We start from the raw sequence: 25,012 nt of genomic DNA on the forward strand, positions 1-25,012 counted from the left end.
CCTTCTACACCTATTATTTTATTTTGGTGTTCGCAGTATTTTTGTTCTTTAAGCATGACTGGTAAACTTGCTCTTTTATAAATGAAGACTTAAGACACCTGGGAGGTTGATGTGACTGCCTCAAAGACCCTCCATCGAGCTGTGGCTGAGCTGAGACTCAATGCTGGTTCTCTGTGTTTCTTTTCCTGTGTGGCTTGATATAACCTATATAATACACATGCATTTTTCTTACATTCTAGGTTTCCCCTCTACCAGCTTCTCGTGGACCGACATTGCCAGCTAAAGAAAGGCTGTGAATCTGCATCCCAGCCCATCAGTTCTTCTCCTGATTCGCATGATGAGTTCACCAGTACAGTCCGGTCAGTCTGGTTGCTTCTTAAACCATTAATAGACTTAATATGAAAGATGTTGTTTTGTGTTGCTTCAAACTAAGCAATTTAAGTTGTGAAAGGACTTTTTTTTTTCCTGATGAAGATTGATTGATATTATGAATTTTGAATTTTGTCTTCTATAGCCAATCCTCTATTACGTAAGCTTGCTTTCCACGCAATTAATTTCATTTGTGTTGTTATCTGAGCAGTGGGCTTTAATTCTTCTGCTGCAAATGTAACATTTGGATTGAATTTTATGAAGTTATAAGTATTTGTTAAATATGATTTAGGCATCTAATTCACACCCAGAGTCTTCTGACTCAATACGTGTCTGTATGTTTTTAAATGGTGTTGTGGGCTTTGGAAGTCAGCCTGTGGATTACTCCCCCTCGATCTCTTTGACACACAGGAAGGATATTTCTCTTCCCCACCCTTCTTTGCTGCCACTCCTGTTTCCTATATACATATTTAATTATGTTTAATCTCAGCACCTGCTTCCTCTGAGTCCAGTGTAAAGCTTGGCTCATGTAGTGTTGTGATCAGCACAGCTGACACCCATTTCTCCAGGAACAGGGTGTCACTTTTGGAACAAACACAATCCAAGTCTTGAGAATGATGGAATAGCTTCAGCTATCACATGTTAAACATGGACAAATTTAAAAAGAATTTTCTGTTTGGATCATTATGGGAGTATTTATTTCTGTATATTCTTTAAAAAATCTTTCAGCATATTGATATCCTTGAGTTATCCAACTCCTTAGATTGAAGCTAGTGTAATATTTTATTCAGAGTTTATGAAGGGAAGTTTTTTGCCAAGATTTTCACTCTGTGGAGGGCCACACCCAGATCAGTTGCTCTGGAATTCTAGTGTCTCATCAACCTTCCTCACATCCCCAGCAGGCTGCCAGCTTGTGTGTTGAATTTGGATCTGGAAATTATTGGAGAGTATAACTGTAACTGTTGATTCTAAATGATGTAGTAAAGATATTCCAGAGTCTTTAGTCACAGTCATGATTTATAATCGGCGTTATCATCTGAATAAGAAGATGAAGAGTTACCTAGGCCTCTTAATCTCTGAGTCCCTGTAGCCCAGTGGTTCTCAAACTTTAACATCAGAGGGAGGGCTTTTAAAATCAAGCCCCATCCCCACAGTTTTCGATTCAAGTCTTAGGCGCGTCCCAGGAATTGCAGTATTTACAGGTTCCCATAGGTGATGCTGCTGCTGTCTGGGGACTACACTTTGGGAAGCACTGGTCTAGCCTGCTCTACTTGTTCCTTCCTCCACCCTGCCTGCTCTCCACCCTCTCCTTCCCCCACGCCGCCACCCTCACAGGTAGCCTTCTGTGTGACCTGCATTACTCATCACAATCATGGCACAGTTTTACGATCCTTTCTGTTGAATTGAACTTAAAATGATATCTGCATTTTTATATCTATGTATTGTATTTTAAATATATATTCTATTTATTTATATATAAATTTACTGTTTCAAAATTACATAATTTAAAAGAGACATTTAATTTAGAAATACCATAGCCAAACATTTTTTTTTCTTGTGGTAAAATGTGTTGGAATCATTAAAAAACATACTAAAAGCAATGGGGACAAATTGGCTACGTACAGATGTGGCAGAAAACTTACTCCATTTCTCTAAGTTACTGTCTAGAATTTATACAGGGGGTTGTCTTTAATTCTCAGGATCAGAAACTATACTTCTTATATATTTTTATAATACTGTCCATGTCCCTTTATTATTCTCTACCCACCTCCCCCATGTCCTCTGTACATTGTTTCTTTACCTCCCATTTTCACTTCACAGAAGAATGACAGGTCAGATTGAATCATGGGAAAATAGACTTTTTGGCAGTGACAACTGTATCCAAATGAAACATTTGAAATGGCGTTTCTACCTGGATATGTAATCTTGAATGGGCAAAAAATGCAGATCCCATCCAGGTTAATGAAGGATGAAACTATAAGGGAAATTTTTGATTCCAAATTATAATTAAACTCAATTTATAAAATTTACTGACTTTTAGATAGTGCAAGTGTAGCAATTTCAGTGTCTGTATCATCTCTCTTTAGCATCTTTCTAGCATGTATGGACTTGCACCCATTTTTTTTCTTTCTTTTTTTATTGAAGTATAGTTGATGTACAATATTATATAAGCTATAGGTGTACGATATAGTGATTCACAATTTTTTAAAGGTTATACTCCATTTATAGTTGTTGTAAAATATTGGCTAATGTTCCCCATGTTGTATAATAATATATGCCTGTAGCGTATTTTATATACAGTGGTTTGTATCTATTAATCCCCTACCCCTATATTGCTCCTCTCCCCTTTCCTCTCCCCCCCGGTAAACACTAGTTTATTCTCTATATCTGAGTCTGTTTCTTCTTTGTTATATTCATTAGTTTGTTGTACTTTTTAGATTCTGTATATTAGTGCTATCATACAGTGTTTGTCTTTCTCTGTCTACCTTGTTTCACTCAGCATAATACACTCCATGTCCATTCATGTTGTTGCAAATGGCAAAATTTCAGAATGGACCCACTTATTTTTAAGGTGAAACACATAATCCCATTAGAACGTTATTGTAAGCGATTAGACTCCCAGTTTAACCCATCAAGGTCTATTTAAAGGTAACTACTTTGCAATGAATGAATATAGAACTATTTTGACAACCTTATTTGGAAAAGAGAATCAGTACAATGTAATGAAAAATATTTAAAACTTTTACATGTTTAAAGAAAAGTGGGCCAAATGGCAGGGAGACAAACAGGTGAGAAATTCTATGGTGATACTTAATGTGGTCTATGGGCACCTTAGATCGTTTCTCAGGTAGGTCTGTATTACATCTAATTTCATTCTAAAAGTAATGTGTTTTTTGGGAGGTCAGTGTCAGGGTGATTCTACTCTTGGTTTTCTCGTCTGATGTGTGGAACAGAAGGTGGGAGTGACATTTTTATTGTTGTGGAGGTAACTGCTTAAGAGGTAAAGTATATTGGGCAAAAAAGTTATAGAAACGATGTATATATGTAAGGAACAGGTGGTTAGAAGTAACATTTACTGAACTTTGTGAGGTAAAAGAGAAAAGGAAAACAGATGTGTGCATGCACCTGACTTTTGAGAGAGAAGAAACAGACATGATTAAAGGGGATTTGAGGTTAAATAAGAATCTTATTGTCTGTTCAGCATAGGTTGTTGGTTGTATAGGAAGGGCACGTGAATCCATGCTTTAAGGTGCATATGGAGAAGGAGGGAGTAGTATGAATAATTCAGCTTCTTGTGCTCAAGATGATAGCAACTTGTAGCATTGTTTAAAAACTCAGAGTTCCTATTTGTAAATGTAATACATAAGATGGTCAAATACACTGGACTCCCTTTCAAAAAGACAAAGTAAAATAATACCAAATACTTTGATTAATACCACATATACCTGACACTAGCTCACAACAGGTAATATTTGACAGTTGAAATCAGCATGCCCTGCCCGCAAAAGTATTGATTTTATAATATGAAAATGTCCTTTCAGGCAGCTATTTTGATGAGGAGGTTCTTGCCAGCTGTGATAATGGTTCAGTTAGAAGAAGAGTGGATGGTAAATGAGACAGCCACCAAGTGAAGCTCATCTGACTCTAGAGCTATTAAAATGTCCTTGTGTACTTTCTTTCTTATAAATACTTCTGGTCTGTTGAGAGCAGCATTATACAGACGTCTTAATCAATTATGTTTGGGAAGTTCTCATGAATGAACTCGGAGTTGAAGAAAGTCATAGCACAGATGGGTGGGAGTCTTTTCTGTTTATTCCAAGTACAAACTGTGATCAGAGACCTGAAATGCACTTTGCATATATATAAAGGAAAATGCTGGCCACAAACATTAAAACAGTCTTTTGCTACCATTAGCCTGTATCTTACAGTACCATATATATTCTACTGGTGAGAGATAACCTAATCGTTTGACTTAGAAAAAGTGTTTTTCTCACATCTCCTTTTTTTAAAAAAACTGTATAAAAAGAGAATTAAATTGGTCTTATTGCAGTCACCATCCATTTATTTTGCTTTTGTTCCGCAAAGGGCTCTAAGGAGTTATTGTGCACCAGAAAAATAGTCTCACTCCAGTTGTTCCAGAAATTCTTTAATAGTCAGTATTTCAGATAGTGTAAACTCTTATTTTCCCCAGGCATTGATACAATTCTCATAAAAGTTCTCTATCCATATTCAAATACAGTCGATATCAAATACTAAATGTTACTGTCTTGATCATATATGCAGTCAAACAATAAGTACTGATTTCTGAATATAGAATTCACTGGTTTTTATTTTAATCTTGCTGCCCCAATAATGTTCTAAGTTAGAGCACTGGGTATTGCTTTTGGGCACTGAGAGCCTGAGTGGAGAGAGGACTACGTGGATGAGACTGGCAGCTAGCTGCTGCAGTTAAGATAGTCATTCATTTAAAACTTAGCATGTATTCTGTGCTAAGCAGTGTGTTACTCTGTGGGGACACAAAGAGTATTAAAAACATGGTTTCTGCCCTATGAACAGTACCCTTTAGCGGGAGAGACAGAAGTGTAAATAGTTTTGGTCCATTCAGTGTGTTACGTATTTTAATAAATATAGGAACAGAAGTTAATTGCTTCTGTATAGCAGTATGGATGCCATTTCTGGCAATTTATTTTTATCAGGATTGCCAAATTTCAGAAGGAAAGACTTTAGGGCTTACCTACTCTAGAGTTTTCCAAACGTGTCAGATAATAAAAATCATCTGATGCTCTTGTTAAAAATACAGAGTCTTGGAGCACCCTCCCCCCACCCCCACCAAAAAAAGACTTACACAGTGGACCTGGAGGGGGTATTAGATAACATATTTTATAGCGCTCTTCACTGTGACTTGGCAAAGTGCCGAATTGTTCTTTAATCTGTTCAACAAGCACTAGTGTTTTTCATTGAGACTCTAGAAAAACAAATATATCATTAAATTCCATCTTAATATAGGTATTCGTCCTGTGAGCTAAACTATAGTTCAGTCATTTTGCTTTCTGATAAATAAAAATCTAGCAGTGTTGAAAACTAGAGGAGGTAATAATTTGTGGTGAAATTCTAGGGCTTATGTGTATTCTCTGCCAGCAAGCCACCCTGTTTTATGTGGAGATGAACCAAAGAGATTCTTATATTTTTTTCCTCCTCAGAACAAATTTCTACCTATTTTAACCCAGATCAGTTTTTTGGAATGATCCCAAGGTTATAGAAAACATGATTTGAGCCTGGACATTTTTAAGAATAACTAAATTCGGCTGTATCAGCCCTAGAATGATTCCAGTATGACTTTTACTTTTGATGAATCTAATTTATTGTAATTTTGATGAAAATGCACCCAAAGGAATTTTCCAAACATAGAACACAATGGACATCATGCCCCCTGGAATTTATAATGTTGTGGCCTTGGGGGCTCCTAGGTGACTTTGGATGGCAGAGTTACTATTAGCTGTATAGCAAAGTCCTATAATATTAGTCTTCAAAGCCCATTGCATATAGGTGGCTAATTTCTCTTTTCTTCACCATTGTGGGAACACTTAAAACAACTACTTCATCCCACTGAGTGAGACGACCTGGCTATTGATACAAACTAAAGGTTTGTGGCAGGATCTTATATTCTATTCCTTTTCTTTTTTCTTTGGCAAATCTTAGGCGAAAATTAGTTGAGTTTTCCCTTCATGCCTCTGTTTTGCTAAACAGCTGAGTTCTCTTATAGAAATGTAGAGTAGCTTTAACTGATGATCAAAAAGTTCTTTGAGATAAAAAATGTTATGAAAATGCTAAGTAGTATAAACAATTTGAGGGCAAGCATTAATAAAACCTTCACTGCAAGCATTTTTAAAGAGGACTGATAAAAGCTTCATGGTTCAATTTTCTAGAAGCATATGGGGCCCATAAGGCCTGCCCCTGTTTTTAAAATTTATGAACTCTTTAATGATTCACCACTTTTGCTCTAGTGCATTACCCACTGTGGTCCCATTTAGTTATTAAGTAGGAAACTAAAACCGGGACAAAGCTACAAACAGATATCACAGTGTCCAAGTTGGTATTTTTTCTTCAATTTGTTCACAGTGTGTTACCATAAAAAATGAATGGTAAATGAAATAGAGTCGTAAGGCAAATCAAGTAGGTTATGGCTTCCTCAGATGAGTGTGATCAGCTGTATTTTTTAAAATGAAATACAGGTCAAATCTTATTACAGTAAGCTCTGTGTAATTAAAATATTTTCAGGCTCCCAGACAATTATCTTATGTCAAGTAGTGTTCAAGAAAAATATTCTAAGATAATGAAATAAATTAGCCCCTTGAAGTTTGTTGTAACAATTTGATCACAGAGTACGGTATTAGTGAAGCATGCTGAATGTTAATTTATTAAATATTGTTTTAGATTTTTTTGTTGCTGTAACTTCACAGTTAAGTGATTCATTCTTGTGCTATTGCTAAATCTAAACTCCTCAATATGATATTCAAGTTTGAAAGATAAACCAGAGAGAGCATTTTATTCATTGTCTAGTTCCTGAGAGACAGTACTTTAAAAATGAAGCACAAACCTTTTCCCAAAATGTTCAGCTTAAATTTACTTTGCATATTTATTTGTTTTCCACTTTGCTTTTCACAATTTATTTTTGTGGGTAATTAAGTTTATATATTTCTTATTGTGTTCATTATTGTAGCACTAGTTCAAACAGACAAGAAGGTTATTTCTTGTTCATACAAAGACTAAACAGGTTTTCCTGAATGGTAGGTTGTTCTTTTTCTAGTGGCTATTCAGAGCCCAAGACAGCTTCTAATTTGTGACTATACTTCTTCAGCTCGTGGATTCCAAGGTTAATGTGTGTCTCTACATCAAGCTGATGGAAGAGAAATGGAAGAAGTGGATTGTGTATGAAAAGTTTCCATAGGCATGTTGCTTCTGTTCACATTTCATTGGGTAGAATTTAGTCACATGCCCACAGCTAATTACAAAGGAGGCTGGGAAATGTAGTCCAGCAGGAGTCCAGGAAGTGGATGAAACAAGTTTTGTGAACAGCTGGTTAGTCCCTACCACATTTGTCTTAAACATTTACCTGGGAGTACCAATGTGGTATTGCATATAAGAGGTGGAGTACTTCCTATTGTACTCTTTTTAAAAAAAATTTTTTTTGATGTAGACCATTTTTAAAGTCTTTATTGAATTTTTTACAATGTTGCTTCTGTTTTATGTTTTGGTTTTTTGGCCTCGAGGCATGTGGGATCTTAGCTCCCTGACGAGGGATCGAACCCGCACTCCCTGCATTGGAAGGCGAAGTCTTAACCACTGACTGCCAGGGAAACCCCCTTCCTAATGTACTCTTGATTAAACCAATTATTAAAGAGTTAAGTAAGATTCCTTTAAAGAGATAGAAACACATTAAAGTCAGGACAAATCAGTTTATCTACATTTTCTAAGAGTTACTTAAGGGAATCTTTCTTTAGAATCATGCTAGGTAGTGAAGCAGTGTAGCTATTAGAAAATTCAAGTTCTTGTTGTTAGTGGGAACTTTCCAGAAAATGGGAATAATATGTATAATGTAGAATATTATGTTTCCTTAACTAGTGTACAAAAGTCATGTGAGTGCCAGCTGGAGACTGCAAAAAAAATATCATGTCAGTTTATCTGAAATTATAGTTGCGTGTATACTGAGGAAGAAGTAATATTCACAATTCTTATGTTTGCTTTTTATTGCATATTGGAGTCACAGTTTTAAACAACTTCATAGTTTAAATATTATGATGAAAATCTAGGCCAAATAAGCAATGGTTGATAGATACTTGTTTTACATTGATTTTTTTCATGAATGCAGTTATAAAGCAATTCTAGGCTTTTTGAAGATCCATAAGCAAAATTTGGTACTTCTGCAAAATACACATGGACAGCCTTTTGTTTATAACATCTGTCATCGTTTGAGAATGTCAATATATAAGCAGTCTTCTCTTATGACTTATTGTCTCTAGTTTGTTGTAAGGTTAGAAAGTGAAGAACTGTGCTAAATAAAATTGTTTAGTAAGATAAGTTCTATAAGTTCTGGGGAAATGTACAAAGATCTCTTTTATGAGCAAAATACATATGTTTGTTTTTTTCTTACATGTTGTAATTACATTTTTAAAAATGTTCAAAGAGCTTGTTGTTATGATGCTGTTTACTTTATTTATTTATTTTTATTTTTATTTTGGCCACGCCAGGCAGCATGTGGGACTTCCCCAACCAGGGATAGAACCCGTGCCCACTGCAGTGGGAGCGTGGAGTTTTAACCACTGGACCGCCAGGGAAGTCCCTGTAATTACACTTTAACTGTCTCCCTAACCCTTTTATTTTCTTGGTTCTTTCTAGCTTGCTATATAGAACAAGAAAATTCTGAGTTTTTAATAGGTGAGGCATTGTTACGGGTTTGATTTTGTCACGCTTATCCTTGCAGATTACGATCAATACATTTTATCAGTGCATGTTCCGTGTGTTGATTTGTGTTTCTTCAGAGATACTTTAATATGCAAAATGAAAGACTCATGACTAAATTATTGGTGAGTTTTTCTTTAAAATCTTGTATTGATTAACGGGAAATAGTAAAGCTCTGAGGTAGTCTGTGAAATGGTTTGAAGTCTTTTTCATGATAACTTTCTGGCATTTGATTATATAAGGCTCTTTCCTTTTATGATAGATGGTTGCTTGTCAAGCAGCACTGAATAATTAACCTTTTCTTCCAGACTTTTAACTTCCAAGAGAACTTTCTCTTCATTGTTGATATTATAACTCCACTGGCAACTGGCCGAGCTGGGGAATTTCCTCTGGAGTTACAATTTGCCCTAATAATTTTGCCCTCCTTGGAATTCTGTGAGTCCTGAGAGAGGGCAGATAATCATAGCTGCACACATGTGGGCAATCATCTTTTATCTTGCACTCTCAGAGGAAATTGTTCTTCAGAAAGAAATGCTGAAATGACATATGAACAAATCATTAATAAGAAAAACTAGTTATGAGGTTTGGGCTCTCTGAGATTGTAAGCATGTTTAATAAAAGCTGGTGACACCTTCTGGGTCTATTGTTATTGGAAAGGCTGCTTAATTACCTTACTTACGTTTTTCTGATCTTGAGATTTCGAGTGCTTTCTGGAGATCTAAGACTGCTGTACAAATGGACGAAGCCAAAACTTTATCTTGAACCTCTCTTTTAAAAATCTCTATCTGGTAGGAAAAATATTTGAAGTCATTATAATTACTTGTTTGGCTTGTCACTGAGATCCCAGATGTCTGCCCAAAGTGTTCATGGATGTGGACGTTTTGGAAATATCACTGTCATTTAGGGCATACTGTTGTAATAAATTATTAACCCAGTGATAGTGAAGTAATTCTTCCTGAAGTCCTTTCTCCCCTCATTATATGTTATATGAAATAAGTATTATAATTAGAGATATTTTAAAAACCACTTTAAGAAAATAAGAGCGTATGACTATGAGAATTATTTTTGCATTGTTTTTATAGTATTTTTGGTTATATCTGTATCTTTATGCCTATAATATGGTGCTTGACTTTTTTAATGGAGAATTGAATGTATCTTATTTTGGCTTTATGTTTAAAGTGAAACAATAAACAGTAAAACAGATTTTAAAGTAATAGTATTTCAGTGAAAGGACCTAGAAATTAGTAGAAAAAGTCAGGAAGCCAACTATAGAAAGAGGAAAAAGAATATATACCATAACTTGTGTTAGGTAATGTGTGCTCTTGAATTTCTGAATTTCAATAAAACATGTCAAAGTAAAGTTCATTTTCCCTTCTGTTGGGAGAATTGATAATCCGCTTGCCCATCTGCCTTCCTACCTTTCTGAGTTTTCTTTCTTTCTTTTGCTTTTATGCTGCGTAACTCTAAAAAGGATTTGGGATCTATATAATAAATTTAAAAAATAAAATACATGAAAAGGAAATGAAATGAAGGAAAATCGGATAAAGTAAACACCTTTAGTACATATACTCAGGTTCTGTAAAGTTGCTAGAAAAGGAATGGATTTGGCTCTGAACTTCCTGGTAGCAAGTCTGTTTTCTACTATGAGATTACTCTTCCTTCAGCCTAAATCTGATCACGTCACTGCCCTCTTTAAGAAATGTCAGTGGCTGTCCATAACCTCTGCCTGAGGTATACCGGTACCCTTTCCAGATTTATCTTCCTTTTTCTCCTCAGTGAACCCTGAACTCTGTTCTGATCACCATGTGGAGATGCATGCCTGCTTGCAGACCTTTAAATGCACCTTTTTCTCATTGCTGGGAGTGCCTTTCCCCCAAACCCTCCACCTCTCCAGATCTTGGGAAATGTCTTCATTTATCCTTCAAGACATGACTCCAATTCCATTCTTCTGTGAAGCCTGCCTGGGTGACCCTTGGCCTCTCTGACATCTGCTACCTCTGTTAATTATGGAACTTATCTCCTGATGCTGGGGGTTGTCTTAGTAATAGCTCAGTAGCAAAGTAAGCTTTTGAGAGCAAGGCATATCTTCTCGATACTTTTTCTTTTGGCATAAAATAAAGCAGTTGGCTGTTTTACTCCTGGTTGCTTGCTTAGTTAACCAGTACGATGCCAAGCATGTAAAAGGAGCCAAATAAGTGAAGAACGAAGGGCTTTCAGAGGAGGCCTATGGTAGTGGTGCTATATCTGAGGGTGGGGAAGCTGTTGAAAATACCTGAGCAAAACCAATCTGCTCGATCTCTGGAAAATAATATCCCTTCCCTTTCTTTCTTTTTACGTGTTCATTTGTTGACTTTCTGTTCTTTTCACTTCTGAATGATGGTTTTGAGATGTTCTTTTGCCTCTCTTTAGTTCTACCCATTGAAATGTTTTTTTCTCTTTCTAGGGTAGCCTTTCTGTCCCTTGAACAATAAACATTGCAATAGGGTGCTTATTGTTCGCAAGACTTGCAGCCACATGCTCAGTTCCCTAAATGCGGAAAAGTCTCTAAATTTGGAATGGCTTTAGCTAGCACAGTGGTAGAAGCAGACCTACACCCTTTTTTCCTTTTAGTACCTTGGAGCTCTCCCTGTTGCAACACTTGTGAGCTACCTCCCTCCCTATAAAAAATACACACTATAGTTAAGAATAGAAAAAAGAGTTAAAAGGGTTTTGAGTTGTGATTAAGCAGGAAATTGTTTTAAGTTCGTTTAGAATTCATTGGTCCAACATTCTTTAAACTTTTAAAAATTGATGCAGTTTTTGCATACTGTATTATTAAGAGTAACTTTTTACATACTTGGTGTCTGAGGACTTTAAGTACAATATGTATAAGGGAAAACAGCTGGTTTAACAACTTACGACTTTTCAATCTATATGTGTTCAATTCCTCTTATTTAAGATGATGAACTTATAAGCACATTAATATAATAGGTGAAGTCTTCATAGAGATTAAATTAGGATCTTAAACTTTGTGTCTCCATTAAAGATATGTTTTTGGCTTGACAGTATTGCAGTATGATACTCGATGGACAGAGTGATCTCTTACTTTGGCATATATCTAGTCATACAGCGTTCCTTTAATATCTGCAAGGATGTTCATTTTCTAAAGATCATGAAAAGAACAGATGTGGAACAGGCAAGCACTGCATGTCTTTCACTCACAGTTCTCTGAGATATGTCTTTGGGTAGGTTTTTGTTTGTCATACACATAACAAGTATGTCTTTACCCTGAATGATGCAATGGTCCAGCCTCCTATGGGGTAGCATCCACTGACAGTAACGCCATAACCCATTAGTTGATAGCAAGCTCCCTGAATCCATAGAAATTTGCTCCAGTCTAAATGAGTGACTAATTTTTAAACTACAAGGTAAACCTGAGGTCCTTAGGGAATAGGGACATGTGAAGTTGGATTGTTTATTTTGCTTGTCATAACTGTAGGATCATTAAGGAAATGTTTACATCGTGTTGTGGTTATATGTTCTTAACCAATATATGAGGCGAAGAGGTTTGATCTTTTTGCTTCTGCTTCCCTTATACTCCTTAGCATTCTCTACCCCACCCCCCAACTCCTGTGAAAAAAAGAGTTAACACTCATCAGGTCTAAATAAACCCGTATCTCTTGCTTTGAATACTTTGTTACCTTATCTGTCTATTAATGAGAAATTATACAAATGAATATTTGAAGTTATTAGTAAAAGCCCAGGGACTTAAACATAAGCTCTGGAAACAAGTGTTACCTGTCACCTATCTGTTATTCATTAAATCTCCCTTTGCCCCAGTTTCCTTATTTAGAAAATATGTCATGACTTTGCTATATTGGTACATGAAAGGTATAATTATAAAAAACATAGTAAAGGATCTAGTGTTCTTTTAGAATTATTACACATAAATTTGTAATTTTTTCTCAACTGGAACTTGAACTATCCTTTTGTGAATGTCTCTGGAAACTCTGATGTATATAGGTCTTTCCACACTGATGAGAAAGACCATCATTTCCAGGTTCTATCACAGTTTCCAGCTTTGTCTCTGTCGCAATTTTGCTCGCTTTTGAGCAAATACAATTATGCCTTTCCTCTTTCTTTTTATATGCCAGCTCCCTGCTCTGTCCCACCCCAAATAGTAAATGACTTTGTTGCCTTGCTTCACCTTTCTGCTGTGGGTTTGTTTTTTTTTTTTTTTTGCGGTACGCGGGCCTCTCACTGTTGTGGCCTCTCCCGTTGCGGAGCACAGGCTCTGGACACGCAGGCTCAGCGGCCATGGCCCACGGGCCCAGCCGCTCCGCGGCATGTGGGATCTTCCCAGACCGGGGCACGAACCCATGTCCCCTGCATCGGCAGGCGGACTCTCAACCACTGTGCCACCAGGGAAGCCCTATTTTTGTTTCTTGTCAGTTTAACCAGATCGTTTCCCATGCTGGTCTTGTTCTTTTTCCCCTCATTATTCCACAGTCTGAATCTAGCAGGTTTACTTGAAGGTTTCAGGTATTGAATAAAAAGAATTTCAGAATAACTTTATGGTTGTGTCAAATATTTTAATGTTATACTGTTATATTTCTTGTGCTGATTTTCATGAAGTCACATTTTTCTCATTAATTTATAATTTCAACTCTTAGATACTAACATCATACCTACATTCTTAACAAAACACTGCAGAGCTCTAATCTGTATCCTGTATGTCCTATTTTTTTTCTAGTACTATAATTGAGTGCTAGGTATAATGTGGTCTTTTTACATGACTTATCTCACCTAACTTTCTAAGGAAAATTGATGGAATTGGGAATCTCACAGAAGTGTTTGATTAGAATCAAGGGAAATCAGACTAACTTGTATTCAAAGTCAAGACTGGCTTTCAGAGTAAGTAGTTTTACGATTTGAAGTAAAAAAAAGCTTCATTTATAGATAGCAATCAAGGCAAAGATGTCCATCACTCGGTTGTTTGAAAGACATTGAGTAAGCTAGTGATTCTCAATTTGGACTCTGCCTTAAAATCATCTGTAGAGCTTAACAAACAAAAGCAAACCTGAAATGGGACCCCCAAGCTCAGTGATTCTTACTTAATCGGACTTCTCTGGGGCCTAGGCATGGGTATTTATTAAACCTCCAAAGTGATTATAATATGCAACCAGTGTTGATAACTACTATTAAAAGAAACATCAGGGAAGTACAAAAGAGTAGGAGAAAGTAAATAAATATAAAATTCTTACACTTTAGGAGATGGCATATAGTTTCTAAAAAAGGAAATATTGGCTAATTAGTTATGAAAACTAAACTCTTAGTTCTTCTATTTTGAAAGGAGACAAATTAATCTCATTTAGATATTAATTGTTTCAAGGATATGTGAGAATACATATTTGTACATTTTAAAAAAGCCTTTTTTTCTGTTTCTAAACTGCCTCATTTTCTTATTTAAGATTGTTGAATCTCAACTATGCGTCTAGTCTTCTCCCCCATTATTCCAATTTATGAACTCTAAGTGTACATTAATTTACAAATGAATAATTCAAAATTAGTGGAGTGAATGTGACACTTGCAGGCAATGAAAAAGTCAGTGATTATCTTAGGTGTATTTTTCTCCATAATGAAAGCATGGTTACTGTTACAAAGTGATGTTTGGTCACTGTGTACAAAGTGCCTTGATCGTTCTGGTCCTGGGCTGCTTTCTCTGTAAGACTGAGATATCATGCACTGCTGAATAGCAATGACTGTGTATTGAGTGTTCATTATATTTCAAGTTCTAAGTGTGCCACATGCTGTATATGTGGTATCTTGTTTAATCATAGTGGAAACCCTATGGAGTAGGTACTATTTTCTAAAATCCCCATTTTAAAGATGAGAAACTGGCCTCAGAGACATAAATAACATGTCCAAGGTTGTGCATCTAGTTAGAGGTAAAGTCATGATGTGAATTCAAGCAGCCCAACACCATGGGCAGTGGTACAAGGTTACAGTAATACAATATGAAGATGAATTTTTCTGTTTAACCAATTGGTTGAGATCAGAAGTTAAGGCTTGTACCTTCTTCACCGGAAAGCTTCCCAAGAAGCCCATCCTGATATTTCCCAAGAGAATGGCAGATTTTTCTGTGGAAGCTAACAGGGAATAGGTGAGCTACTGGCATTAGTGTCTGCCACTGGCACTGGGCTAGCTGGAGGATGGGTGTTCTCTGGTGCTGGTTGGGTTTTGAGGAAGGAGCAGTACTCTCAAAACTTCCCAAAGCCCTCAAGATTCTGCTCTACCCTTCACTTCCAAATTGTAGAAGGGAACACTTAGGGTGGGAGGAAGCACAGAAGAGAGCTCATTTGGGATAACATGAATGGGCTTGAGGAATGTAGATGGGAAACTCTGCAAACTTGTGGTCAAAAGACCTCAGTTAAATTCATGACTGTGACACTCATGCCCTAAAGGTCACTCAACTTCTCTGAATCTCAATGTGTGCATCTTTAAAATAGAAATGGGATAGTAGTAACTGAATTCCTTAACTCAAGGGGCTGAAGATTGAATGAGATAATATACTGTAAAAACTCTAAATAAAGTATAAGATTTTTAAAACTATTAATGTTAATAAAGCAGATTTTTATTTTCTAGCTGGAAGCCTTTATTTCTTTAACATGCAGAATAAAAAAACAAACCAATAAAACCCGAAAAAAAAAAAGACTTGTACTCTACAATGCTACTTGATTTAGAATGTCCTCACCAAAACACTTGGACTGGCTTTGACTTCCCCCAAGTGTTCAAAACCCCGAGGCATTTATGCAGTCTCTAAGTGCACGAATTACTGTCTAATGGGCAAATCCCATGATCTTTTCTCAGTCTTCAATAGAATTTCTAATAGCAGTAGTAATACATTCATTCAACAAGTGTATATTGAATGCCTACTGTGTATCTGGAATGGTTTTAAGTCATTGAAAGTAAAAGTCAGGGAAAATAAAAGCAGGCAAAAATGAAATTGTCTATTAAGTGCTTACTATGGATCAAATGTTACATATAATATCATTTAATCTTCACAGCAGTCCTCTTTTACTAGCATGATTTATAAATGAGGGTACTGAAGTTCAGAGCACTGAAGTGACGTGTCTAGCGCCTACTAGCAAGGAGATGGTAGAACTGGGATAAAACCCCTATTTCCTCTCCCAGAAAATGACCTTTCTTTTGACCACTCATTTATTAATTTGTTTGCTCATACTTTACATGGTCTGAATCCTTTTAACCTTCTTTCTTTCTGTGACCATAACAGATATCTTCTTAGCCACCTGTGCTTAAAACCATGGTGCCATTTTTGATACTGTTACTCTGCTCCCCTCCATATCAAATTGGCTTCAATCTTGATTGACTCTGTCTTCCATTTTTGTTGCCAACTTTTAGCACTTATTACTTCTTGCTTACAACTATTATAGTAGTCTTCCAACTAGTCTATTTTTAGTCTCTCCTCCATTTAGCCGAGTTGTACAATGTTGCCTAGTGACTCCTACAAAGCACAAATCTGGTTATTTCCCTTCCCACAAATCTTCCATGGCTTGCCGTGGTCTACAAAACTTGCCAATACTCATGAGCTATTCCTAGTGTCCAGGGTATAGGGTGAACCACATTTCCAGCCTTCTCCCTCAGTGTGCTCCTTCCCATACATGGTATCAGTGTTTTTTAGGCTTGTCTGATAAGAAGCATCTGGAGTTATTAAAACACAGGTTCCCAGGCCCTACTTGAACCTACTGAGCCAAAATTCTCGGGGATTTGCAACGCCTTGTGGGGTGTGGTAAGGCCTGGTGGTCCTCAGAGAGGCTCAGAGCACAGGTACACAACTGTGACCACCCAAGGATTCCTGCTAACACTGTGTGTTGAGGAGTCAGCCAGGACCACCTGACATTATGACACTTAGTCATATCTGAGTTCTCCTGGCCACTCTTTCACACACATCACTAAGGTGCAAACCAAGTGCTGAAAAACCTAAAGCCACATTAATTAAAGTGAATTTTCCAAAGAGGTGATTTTCTCACATCTATATGAGCATGAGATATTTTGTGAATAAATATGAAATACATAAAGGAGTTTAACTTGTAAATAAATGTTTAACTAGCATATGAATTGTCCCATTTCTAAATTATATATATTATATATATACAATATATATAATTTAGAGAATGAGAAAGACAGAGACAGAGACACAGAGAGACAGAGACAGACATAGACATACACACGTATACGTGTATGGCTTGTCCTTCCCCAGAATTATACAAGCTGGATTATAAAAAGACCCCTAATATTGCAAGGTAAAACTTTCACAAAATAAGGTTATGAAACAAGTGACAGATAATAACCAGAAAGTAAAATGGAGTAGAGTCATTGTTTTGTAAAACTTTCTATATTATCAGTGAAATGGCTGTTAAGTAGTACATTGAAATAAAGATCTTTGCTTTCCTCTTGTTCTTTTATCTTTCCCAGTTTGCACAACTAATAAGCAAAATTACCTAGTTTTTAAAATCTCTTATATTATCATACTATATATATGTATATATATACACACACGTTTTTCTTCTCAGTAATTTGTCTTTCCCCAAATTCCTTTTAAATATAGTAATTTGAACCTCAAATTTTAAAAATTCCAAGTAAAATAGTAGCACGTAATTGTTTTGTTTCTGGAAAGGAAAAATTAGACCCTTTGGCTATCATACAAATTAGGCTTAGAAGTAAATATGGATAGATATTTAATTGGAAGGTGAAGAAATCATTTTAAATCCCTAAGTAAAATAAATTATTTAATTATATATTCCAAAAGTGATCAAGTAATATGAATACTAATTCATTATTTTCTGCATCTAGCCATTCCTCCATCCATTTATCCACAGCACATTTATTCAGTACATACTTTGCACAGTGCCAGAACAGATGTATACCCTTAAAATTTTGCTATGCCTTGATATTCACTGAATAACACTGACTTTCTCAGAGCTGAAGACGGATAAATGGATCTGTGTCACCTAGCAAATGCTAGGTTGATTTGCTTCTACATTAAAATACTTTTTTATATTGATGTAATATTTCAAATATGTATGCATTTTTATTCTCCTGTTACTCAGCATTATGAAATATTTTTTGAGAATTATAGTCATAGTATGTTTGGCCATGAAATTGGTGGATCTACTCTCATCCTGGGTGGAATGTTCTCTTTTTCCAGGTGGGACAGGCTGGTCCAGGATATGTGCTCTTAATCAGTTCCCTGACCTGCTTTTATTGTACCAGCATTCAGGCTTTAGTCACCTCTGATAAAGAGGGATTGTATGTGCTGTGTGTGTTTGTACCTGGCTTCTGAGGCTACTCTCTTTCTTGCCAGGGAAGGCCATGCTTTGCACACCCTAGGAGAGCCAGTGAGGGAGGCTGTTGTCCTTGGTTACAGCTCTCCTGCTCCAATGGAAAGCGGCTGGGTTTTGAAGCTAGGTAGATTCACGTGTAAATCCTTCACTTCCTCACTTTTTGATCTTGGAGAAATTATCATCTCTGAGCCTGTTTCTTCATTTGTATAATGTAGAGAATATTACCTGTCTCATAGATTTTTGTCCACTGTCAAAAATTTACTTTCCTTTCACTATCAATAAATATTTGTTAAATGCAATTAAGTGATAATGTTTTTGGAATTACATGTATCAAAGTAATTGGGATTATTTGTTTTCCTGTTCGGTTCCTGTTATGGGCTGAAATTTATATGTTGAAGCCCATTCATATATTGAAGTTCATATGTTGAAAATTTATATACTGAAGCCCTAGTCCCCAGTGTGATGATATTTAGAGGGGGGTGGGCTTTGGAGATAATTCGGTTTACATTACATCATAAAGGATAGACCCTCATGATGGCATTAGTCCCCTATAAGAAGAGGAAGAGAGAGAGAGAGATTTCTCCCTCCATGAGCATATACCCAAGAAAGGCCATGTGAGCACATAGCTAGAAGGAACATCTGCAAACCAGGAAGAGGGCCCTCATCAGACACCAAATCTGCCAGCACCTTCATCTTGGACTGTGAGGAATGAATTTATACTGTTTAAAACACTCAGTCTGTGGTATTTTGTTATAGCAGCTTAAGCAGACTAGGACAGCTTTTACTAAATTTCTTACGGACTCCTTAGGGCATGAACTATAATTTGTACCTTTGTTTAGGATCCCCAGTATTTAGTGTACTACCTGGTACCTAGGACTCAATAAATCACTGTTGAACACAACTTAGCTGTAAAATGGTAAATCAGTCCTCATGTTCTTATCATCATCTACAGCCTCTATTGATCACTTTCCCCACCACACATATGCAAAAAACTGTGATGGTTTGGATGAATAGGATAACGTAAAAACCTACAATTTGATCAAAAGGCTCATAGGGAGAACAGTGTGATATAGTGTTCACCATGAGGTTAGGTATGAAACAGAATGGATTTAAATTCTGCCTCTGCTTTTTATTAGCTGTGTGGGTGAAGAAAAGTTACCTAACTTAACAGTTTATTCATCAGATAATCTTTGCAGACCTGTTTTGAGCATTAGATGAAGTCATGTAATAAAGCAATGTGAAGGTTTTCTGAGTAGTTTTATCATCCTGTGCCATTACTGAAATATGTTTACACTCTTTCTCAATTCCTGAAAGAATGATTTTAGATTAACCTAGAGAACTCTCTTTTGAATATCTTTCTTTGTTCCAAATGTATTTCCTTGTGGCAGGAAGCGATAAAAACACATGGCACAGGCAGCTAGTGACTGAAGAGGAAGTTAATGGTGTTTGTTTTCCCTCCAGAATTAGTAGTTCAAAAATTAAAAATAAAAATATGTCTTGCCAAGTTTGGAAAATACAGAGAATGCTTTGATTATAGGACAATGGAACTAAGTTTTTGACATTAGTATTTGTCTGATATCTATGAACTGATATGCTTTTTAAACTTAAAACTTGGAGGTTTTACATTTTATTTTATAAACTATAATGATGAAAATATTTATTTTTATAATTTGTTATAAATTATAATATAAATATAATTTATGTTATTATAAATTATGAAGAAGAACTTATTTCTTTTTTACCCTGTAGACTTAGAAACCAAGAGAAGATTTAGAATAAAGCATCTTGAAATCATTGACAAGCACAAATGATACTGTTAGGATTCCATGTCAAGACTGTAATACCTTTGCAGAGATGATATTTTAGGTGGTTTTTAAGCTATAATGAGAAGTAAACAAGGCCTTTCCCCAGCTATATACTGAAAAAACTACAGTTGTGATCGAGAAGAATTGTCTTACTCAAAGCAAGCTCATTTTTCACAAGAGATTCCTACACACCACTAGTCTGGGGCATTACTAAAGATGGTGGAAAGGAGGTGGGATGAGGTGGGGGTGTTGCAGCAGAAGGCAGCCAATTAAGAAAATCTACAAAAGTGACAATAGATGCTATTCTAGAAAGTCAGAATATTCTTATTTCAGGAAACAGATTCTATAGTTTGGAAGGGAGAATGCAACTACTTTGAAATATCTTTTATTTAATTAAAATCAAGATTTATGTGGTTTGCTGCCACTGCATGAGTATCATTTTGACTTTTGCCTGATTTAGCTGTTGCCTGATGGTTTACAAAGATTCAAATGTACTTCGTTATGAGTAGAAGGGGTTCCTTTGGTAGATGTTTAACTTTTTATTGCAGAATCCCTGTGGCTTGCTTCTGCTGTCGGGTTTGGCAGTATTCATGCACCCTGGGAAAATCACTTTTAAAGCCGTTTGAGTGGAAAAGATCATGAGTATTTACTGTGAAGAAGAAGGGAAGGCAAAGATGTTGTAGGGATTATATCATGATTTTTCACTTAATGAATTAGAATCATCTAGTCCAGTGTTTTCCAAACTGCATGTCATGAACTATTAGTGTGCCGTGAAATCAATTTAGTGGTTGCAGGTAAACAATGACATAGAATAAAATACACTACAGCATACCAGAGTGCACCCACATTGTAAGATTTAAGGGTTAATTTGCAAAACTGATATTTTTATATAGAAAAGCATGTTTCTGTATATGTATAAATATGCATACTGCACTTAATATGAAATGTATTTTTCAGTATGAGTAGCAGTTGTAGAAGCTTGAAACCTATTGATTGAGTCCTCCCATTTTTCAGATGAGGAAATTGAAAGAGGCTGACTCCCAGTTGATTTGAGTGGGTCTCCTAGAGGTAGCTTATCTATCAACAAACAAGTCTCTCTTGTTAAGAATTTTGTTTTGATCACCTATACATCTTATACATTCTCTGCCCCATACTTTAAAATTTCTATATTTTTGTCAGAAGGAATTGGGTCAAAGATATTGATTCTGGGGAAGATGAGTCTTCACTGAGCCTCTGAGCACCTTGCCTGTGGGTTGGTTGGTACTTGTGATACCAAGTGGAAAAGAACAGAACCTCTCTCTATCGATAAGCCCAGTTATTTCTCATAGGTTCAGTCAGGTGGAAAGTTGGAACAATAACCTGATATATTTCATCAATAGATGCAGGTAATTTTACTAACTTCTACCACTTGTTTCAGTTCAGTTCCACAAATATTTATTGAGCTCTTGTTTTGTGCCAGGTATTTTGCCAGCACTTACCTTCTCCTCTATGGAGAATAAATATTCAAACACTTAAATTGATCCCTCACTTTGCTTGTGGGATATCCCTTCAGATTTACTGAAGTACAAGATATTTTGGGATTGTTTGCCAAAGATAATAGAGATGTAGCTCCATGTTTTATAACAAAATATGCCACTTTGGAAGTCTATTATGCTTTATCTGGAAATGTTCCTGGTGTCTTGAACTCAACCTTTCACTCATTAGGAAGTCGTGCAGTGAAAAGTTCATGTAGAATGTTTTTCTCTATCTTGCTTTCGTAACACATTTATTTTTATTGAACTTTCTCCCTGTTGCTATTTAAAAGTGTCGGTTCTGCACTAAGAGCTGATGGAGGTTTTTAATTTTTTTTTTTAAATTTTTCTCTGACTATCTGAGAAACAAGGCAACAGGACCAAGGGGTCCCACTGGCTGGATGCCCTGTGGAGTTTTGTTCTTCCCATGTTGTTGCTGTTTCTTGTTTGCCTTTCTGTGTGGCAGTTCCTGAAGGTAGTGTTCTGTTTTCTGTCTTTCCTTCTTTTGTTTTTAAAGTGTTTGTGCAAAGTGTATTATTTGGTTTAGTTTGGTTATTAGTTGAATATTGACCACACATGTCATTTCCTGAGTCAGTTACAGCATCAGGGAGTAGTCCCCAGATGGCACCACGAGCCTGCTTTTTCTTGATGGTTCTCAGTACAAAGAGGGATACCCAGTAGGTACAAGGCAATGGAGGGAGATCGAAAACCAGAGCCTGATCTTGTCAGTGGGAAGACAAAAGTACCTCTTTTCTTTTTTAAATTCTCAATCTTTAAAATCTCTGCTAATTTGAAAGTGAAACATGATAGTCTGTAGTCATTTTTACTTGTTTTCTTGACTTGTAGTGATTTGAACATTTTTTCCACATAAATGCTAGAATTTCTTCCCCTATGCTGAATTTGTTTGTGCCCTTTGCCCATTTTTCTTTTAGATTGTTCTCTTTTGTTACTGATTGGTAAGAGCTTTTTGTATATTACTGAAATTATTTTTCTATTATAGTAAAATATATATCATAAAATTTACCATTTTAACCCTTTCTGAGTATACACTTTAGTGACATTAAGTACCTTCACATTTTTGTGCAACCATCACCAATATTCATCTTCAGAACTTTTCCATCATCCCAAAGTAAACAACAACAGCAACAATAAAAAAACATGGTTAGATGCCACAGAGTAGGTGGCTATGTCTTAACCATGTGTTATGCAGGCCCAAGGACCTCTTTCATCCCTGGCAAGAGGATTGCTAAGCTTTTCTCCTTTCATACAACACTAGAAAAACTTCTTGAATGATATAATCCCCTAATTGTTTTTCTGGATCCAGAGCTTCCTTGATTATCGCTACTTCAATTTAAAAGATGTATTCATATATTAAATAAACAGACGAAAAGCTTTTGTCGTATGACCATCTTACTGAGCAAGTTCTATTCTGTCGAGTCTTTGTAGTTCTTCCACTTTTTATTTAATCTACTGGTTTTTGATGTTTTTCTTGCCTGCCAATGTGGTATTTCCAGCTGTGCATGGAAATTAATTTTCTATTTGAATAGTCAATTCCAGGAAACTATCTATTAAGGTTATAGGAGGCAAAGAGAATGTTGTTTTACAAGTTTTTTTCTGGTATTCTTGGCATTATAAGGGGGGGAAAAAGTTGATCTAAGAGTTCATGATTGGCAGTTTATTTTTGTTTTTAACTAATATTATTTAAGTATAAATAAAATAAACTTTGCCACTGATAACAGAAGTGCTCAATAATAGAATGTGTATGGCACTGAAAACTTATCCTCCATTTAACAAAACCATTCTAAATGGATCTTTCGTGCACTCTCAAACCTTTTTTGGATGATAGATCCCTTTGTGTATCTGACTGGTTCTATGGAATCTCAAAATCTAAGGTCCATAGAATCTTATCCAAAACCCTAGGGGCCAGGTATGTTTTGGAACTGAGAATTTATAAGATTTTAAAAAGGTAGTATGGAGCACATACTCAGTGTTACATGTTATGTAACCTTTAATGGGATCTGGGACAACTACTCATAATAAAAACAATTAATATTCCTGCAGTGAAATTCATAGATATTAATGCTAAATGAGATGAAGACAATAAACAGCCTCATGTCTTTCTAGGCCAGTTTTTGTTGCTAGATGAGCTTAGATTTATTGCCAAATGAGTTATGGAAAATATTTGTTGTTTAGGATCATGGATAAGGAATGAACAGCATTTCACCTGTGCTTTAGGGACTGCCAGCTGCCTCGGTTAGAAGTGGCTTGGCTCCATCCTCCAGCCGTGCTGATTCTCCTTGGGCCCATTCAAATTGTGGACTTAGCATTATCAGTATTACAGACATGTTTTTGCTTCTGGGGCTCTACCTAATACTCAGTTATTCTTCTGCTGAATTTAATCTCTTGTTTTTCAGCCATTCTGTGCCTGGGTTCTGATCCTTTATACCAGTATATTTATCATTTTGGTAAATGTCTCATTACATATATATATATTTTTTTCAGTGTCTCTATTCCTTTTCATTGGTTATTTTCAGTTTTTGAAATGCCTTTTCCACTCCTCCTCCTGTTAAATTTATCCCCTACCACATTGTTCTACTACTTAGATTCTACAGTTTAGATTTTCCCTCTGTTAAATTACTTGTATTCTCTTAGAGTTTTGTACCTTTGTTATAGCATGAAATACATTGCTCCATAATTATTTGAATAATTATCTATCTCTCACATGAAACTGTAAGGTCCTTGAGAGTAGTACCTCTCTGTATATCCATTGCTTTACACATCACAGATTCAAAGATTTTCAGCCCAAGATAAATAGAAGGTATGTATTTGGAGGCTGTAGGGTGAGACTGGGGACTAGGGAGAGAGGCATGTACAACAGAAATAAAACAGAGTACAAGACAGAGTAGTTTAGAGTAAGCTAAACATCTGTTTAGCTTAAATGCATATGAGGTTTAGAAAATTAAAAGATATTTATATAGTTTGTAGAATTAGGAAAACTTCAAAAAGGAGTTGAAGCTGGAGACAAATCTTAGCAGGTAGATGGGATTGGGGTAGGCAGAGAAGAATGCACAGTGCTTTCCAGAAAAGGAGAGTATGTTGAGTAGAGAAAGGGCATTGATGAGTGAAGAACATACTTTACTATTGGCCACTTATAATGTAAGTTCTGGTTTAGGAGATTGATGGAAGAAACAGGTCAGTGAGGCAGGTAGGGCTGGATTATATAGAACAATATATTATAAGGAAAAGAATTGGATCTATTTAGAGTAAGATGCCATTGTGAGTTAAGGAATAGAACAAGAATGATATGATGAAAACAACATTTTTGATAATAAGCGTATCCACAGTGTACCCAGTGATATATGAACTAAAGGATGGGACGGGGCTGTTTTACATCCTTCTGCTGGAAACCAGTAGGAGAGCGTAAGGACCTGAACTGAGATAACGGTAGTGAGAGTGAGAATAAAGAGTGTGAAACTTTTGCAAAGTAAAACCGTAGTGTGATGGTTCATTTTTTTTGTCAATT

At 36.1% G+C, this 25,012-nt stretch overlaps 1 protein-coding gene and 1 non-coding gene across 8 annotated transcripts in view; one reads left to right on the forward strand and one right to left on the reverse strand.

Annotated features, from left to right (window-relative positions):
• The first annotated feature begins 237 nt into the window (after nucleotides 1–237).
• Nucleotides 238–25,012, forward strand: part of HDAC9 (histone deacetylase 9) — a 547,926-nt gene continuing 523,151 nt past the window's right edge. For all 7 annotated transcript variants that reach the window (XM_049714591.1, XM_049714592.1, XM_049714596.1 and 4 more), the window contains exon 1: nucleotides 238–359. In XM_049714591.1, the coding sequence (XP_049570548.1) occupies nucleotides 335–359 (25 nt within the window). In that variant the 5' untranslated portion in view covers nucleotides 238–334. The remainder of the gene's footprint in view (nucleotides 360–25,012) is intronic.
• LOC117195502 (U6atac minor spliceosomal RNA) lies at nucleotides 22,640–22,762 on the reverse strand. The gene has a single exon (XR_004475227.1). It is a non-coding gene; the product is annotated as a U6atac minor spliceosomal RNA (small nuclear RNA).

The sequence above is a fragment of the Orcinus orca genome, chromosome 9 (assembly GCF_937001465.1).
Source record: "Orcinus orca chromosome 9, mOrcOrc1.1, whole genome shotgun sequence".
Taxonomy (NCBI): domain Eukaryota; kingdom Metazoa; phylum Chordata; class Mammalia; order Artiodactyla; family Delphinidae; genus Orcinus; species Orcinus orca.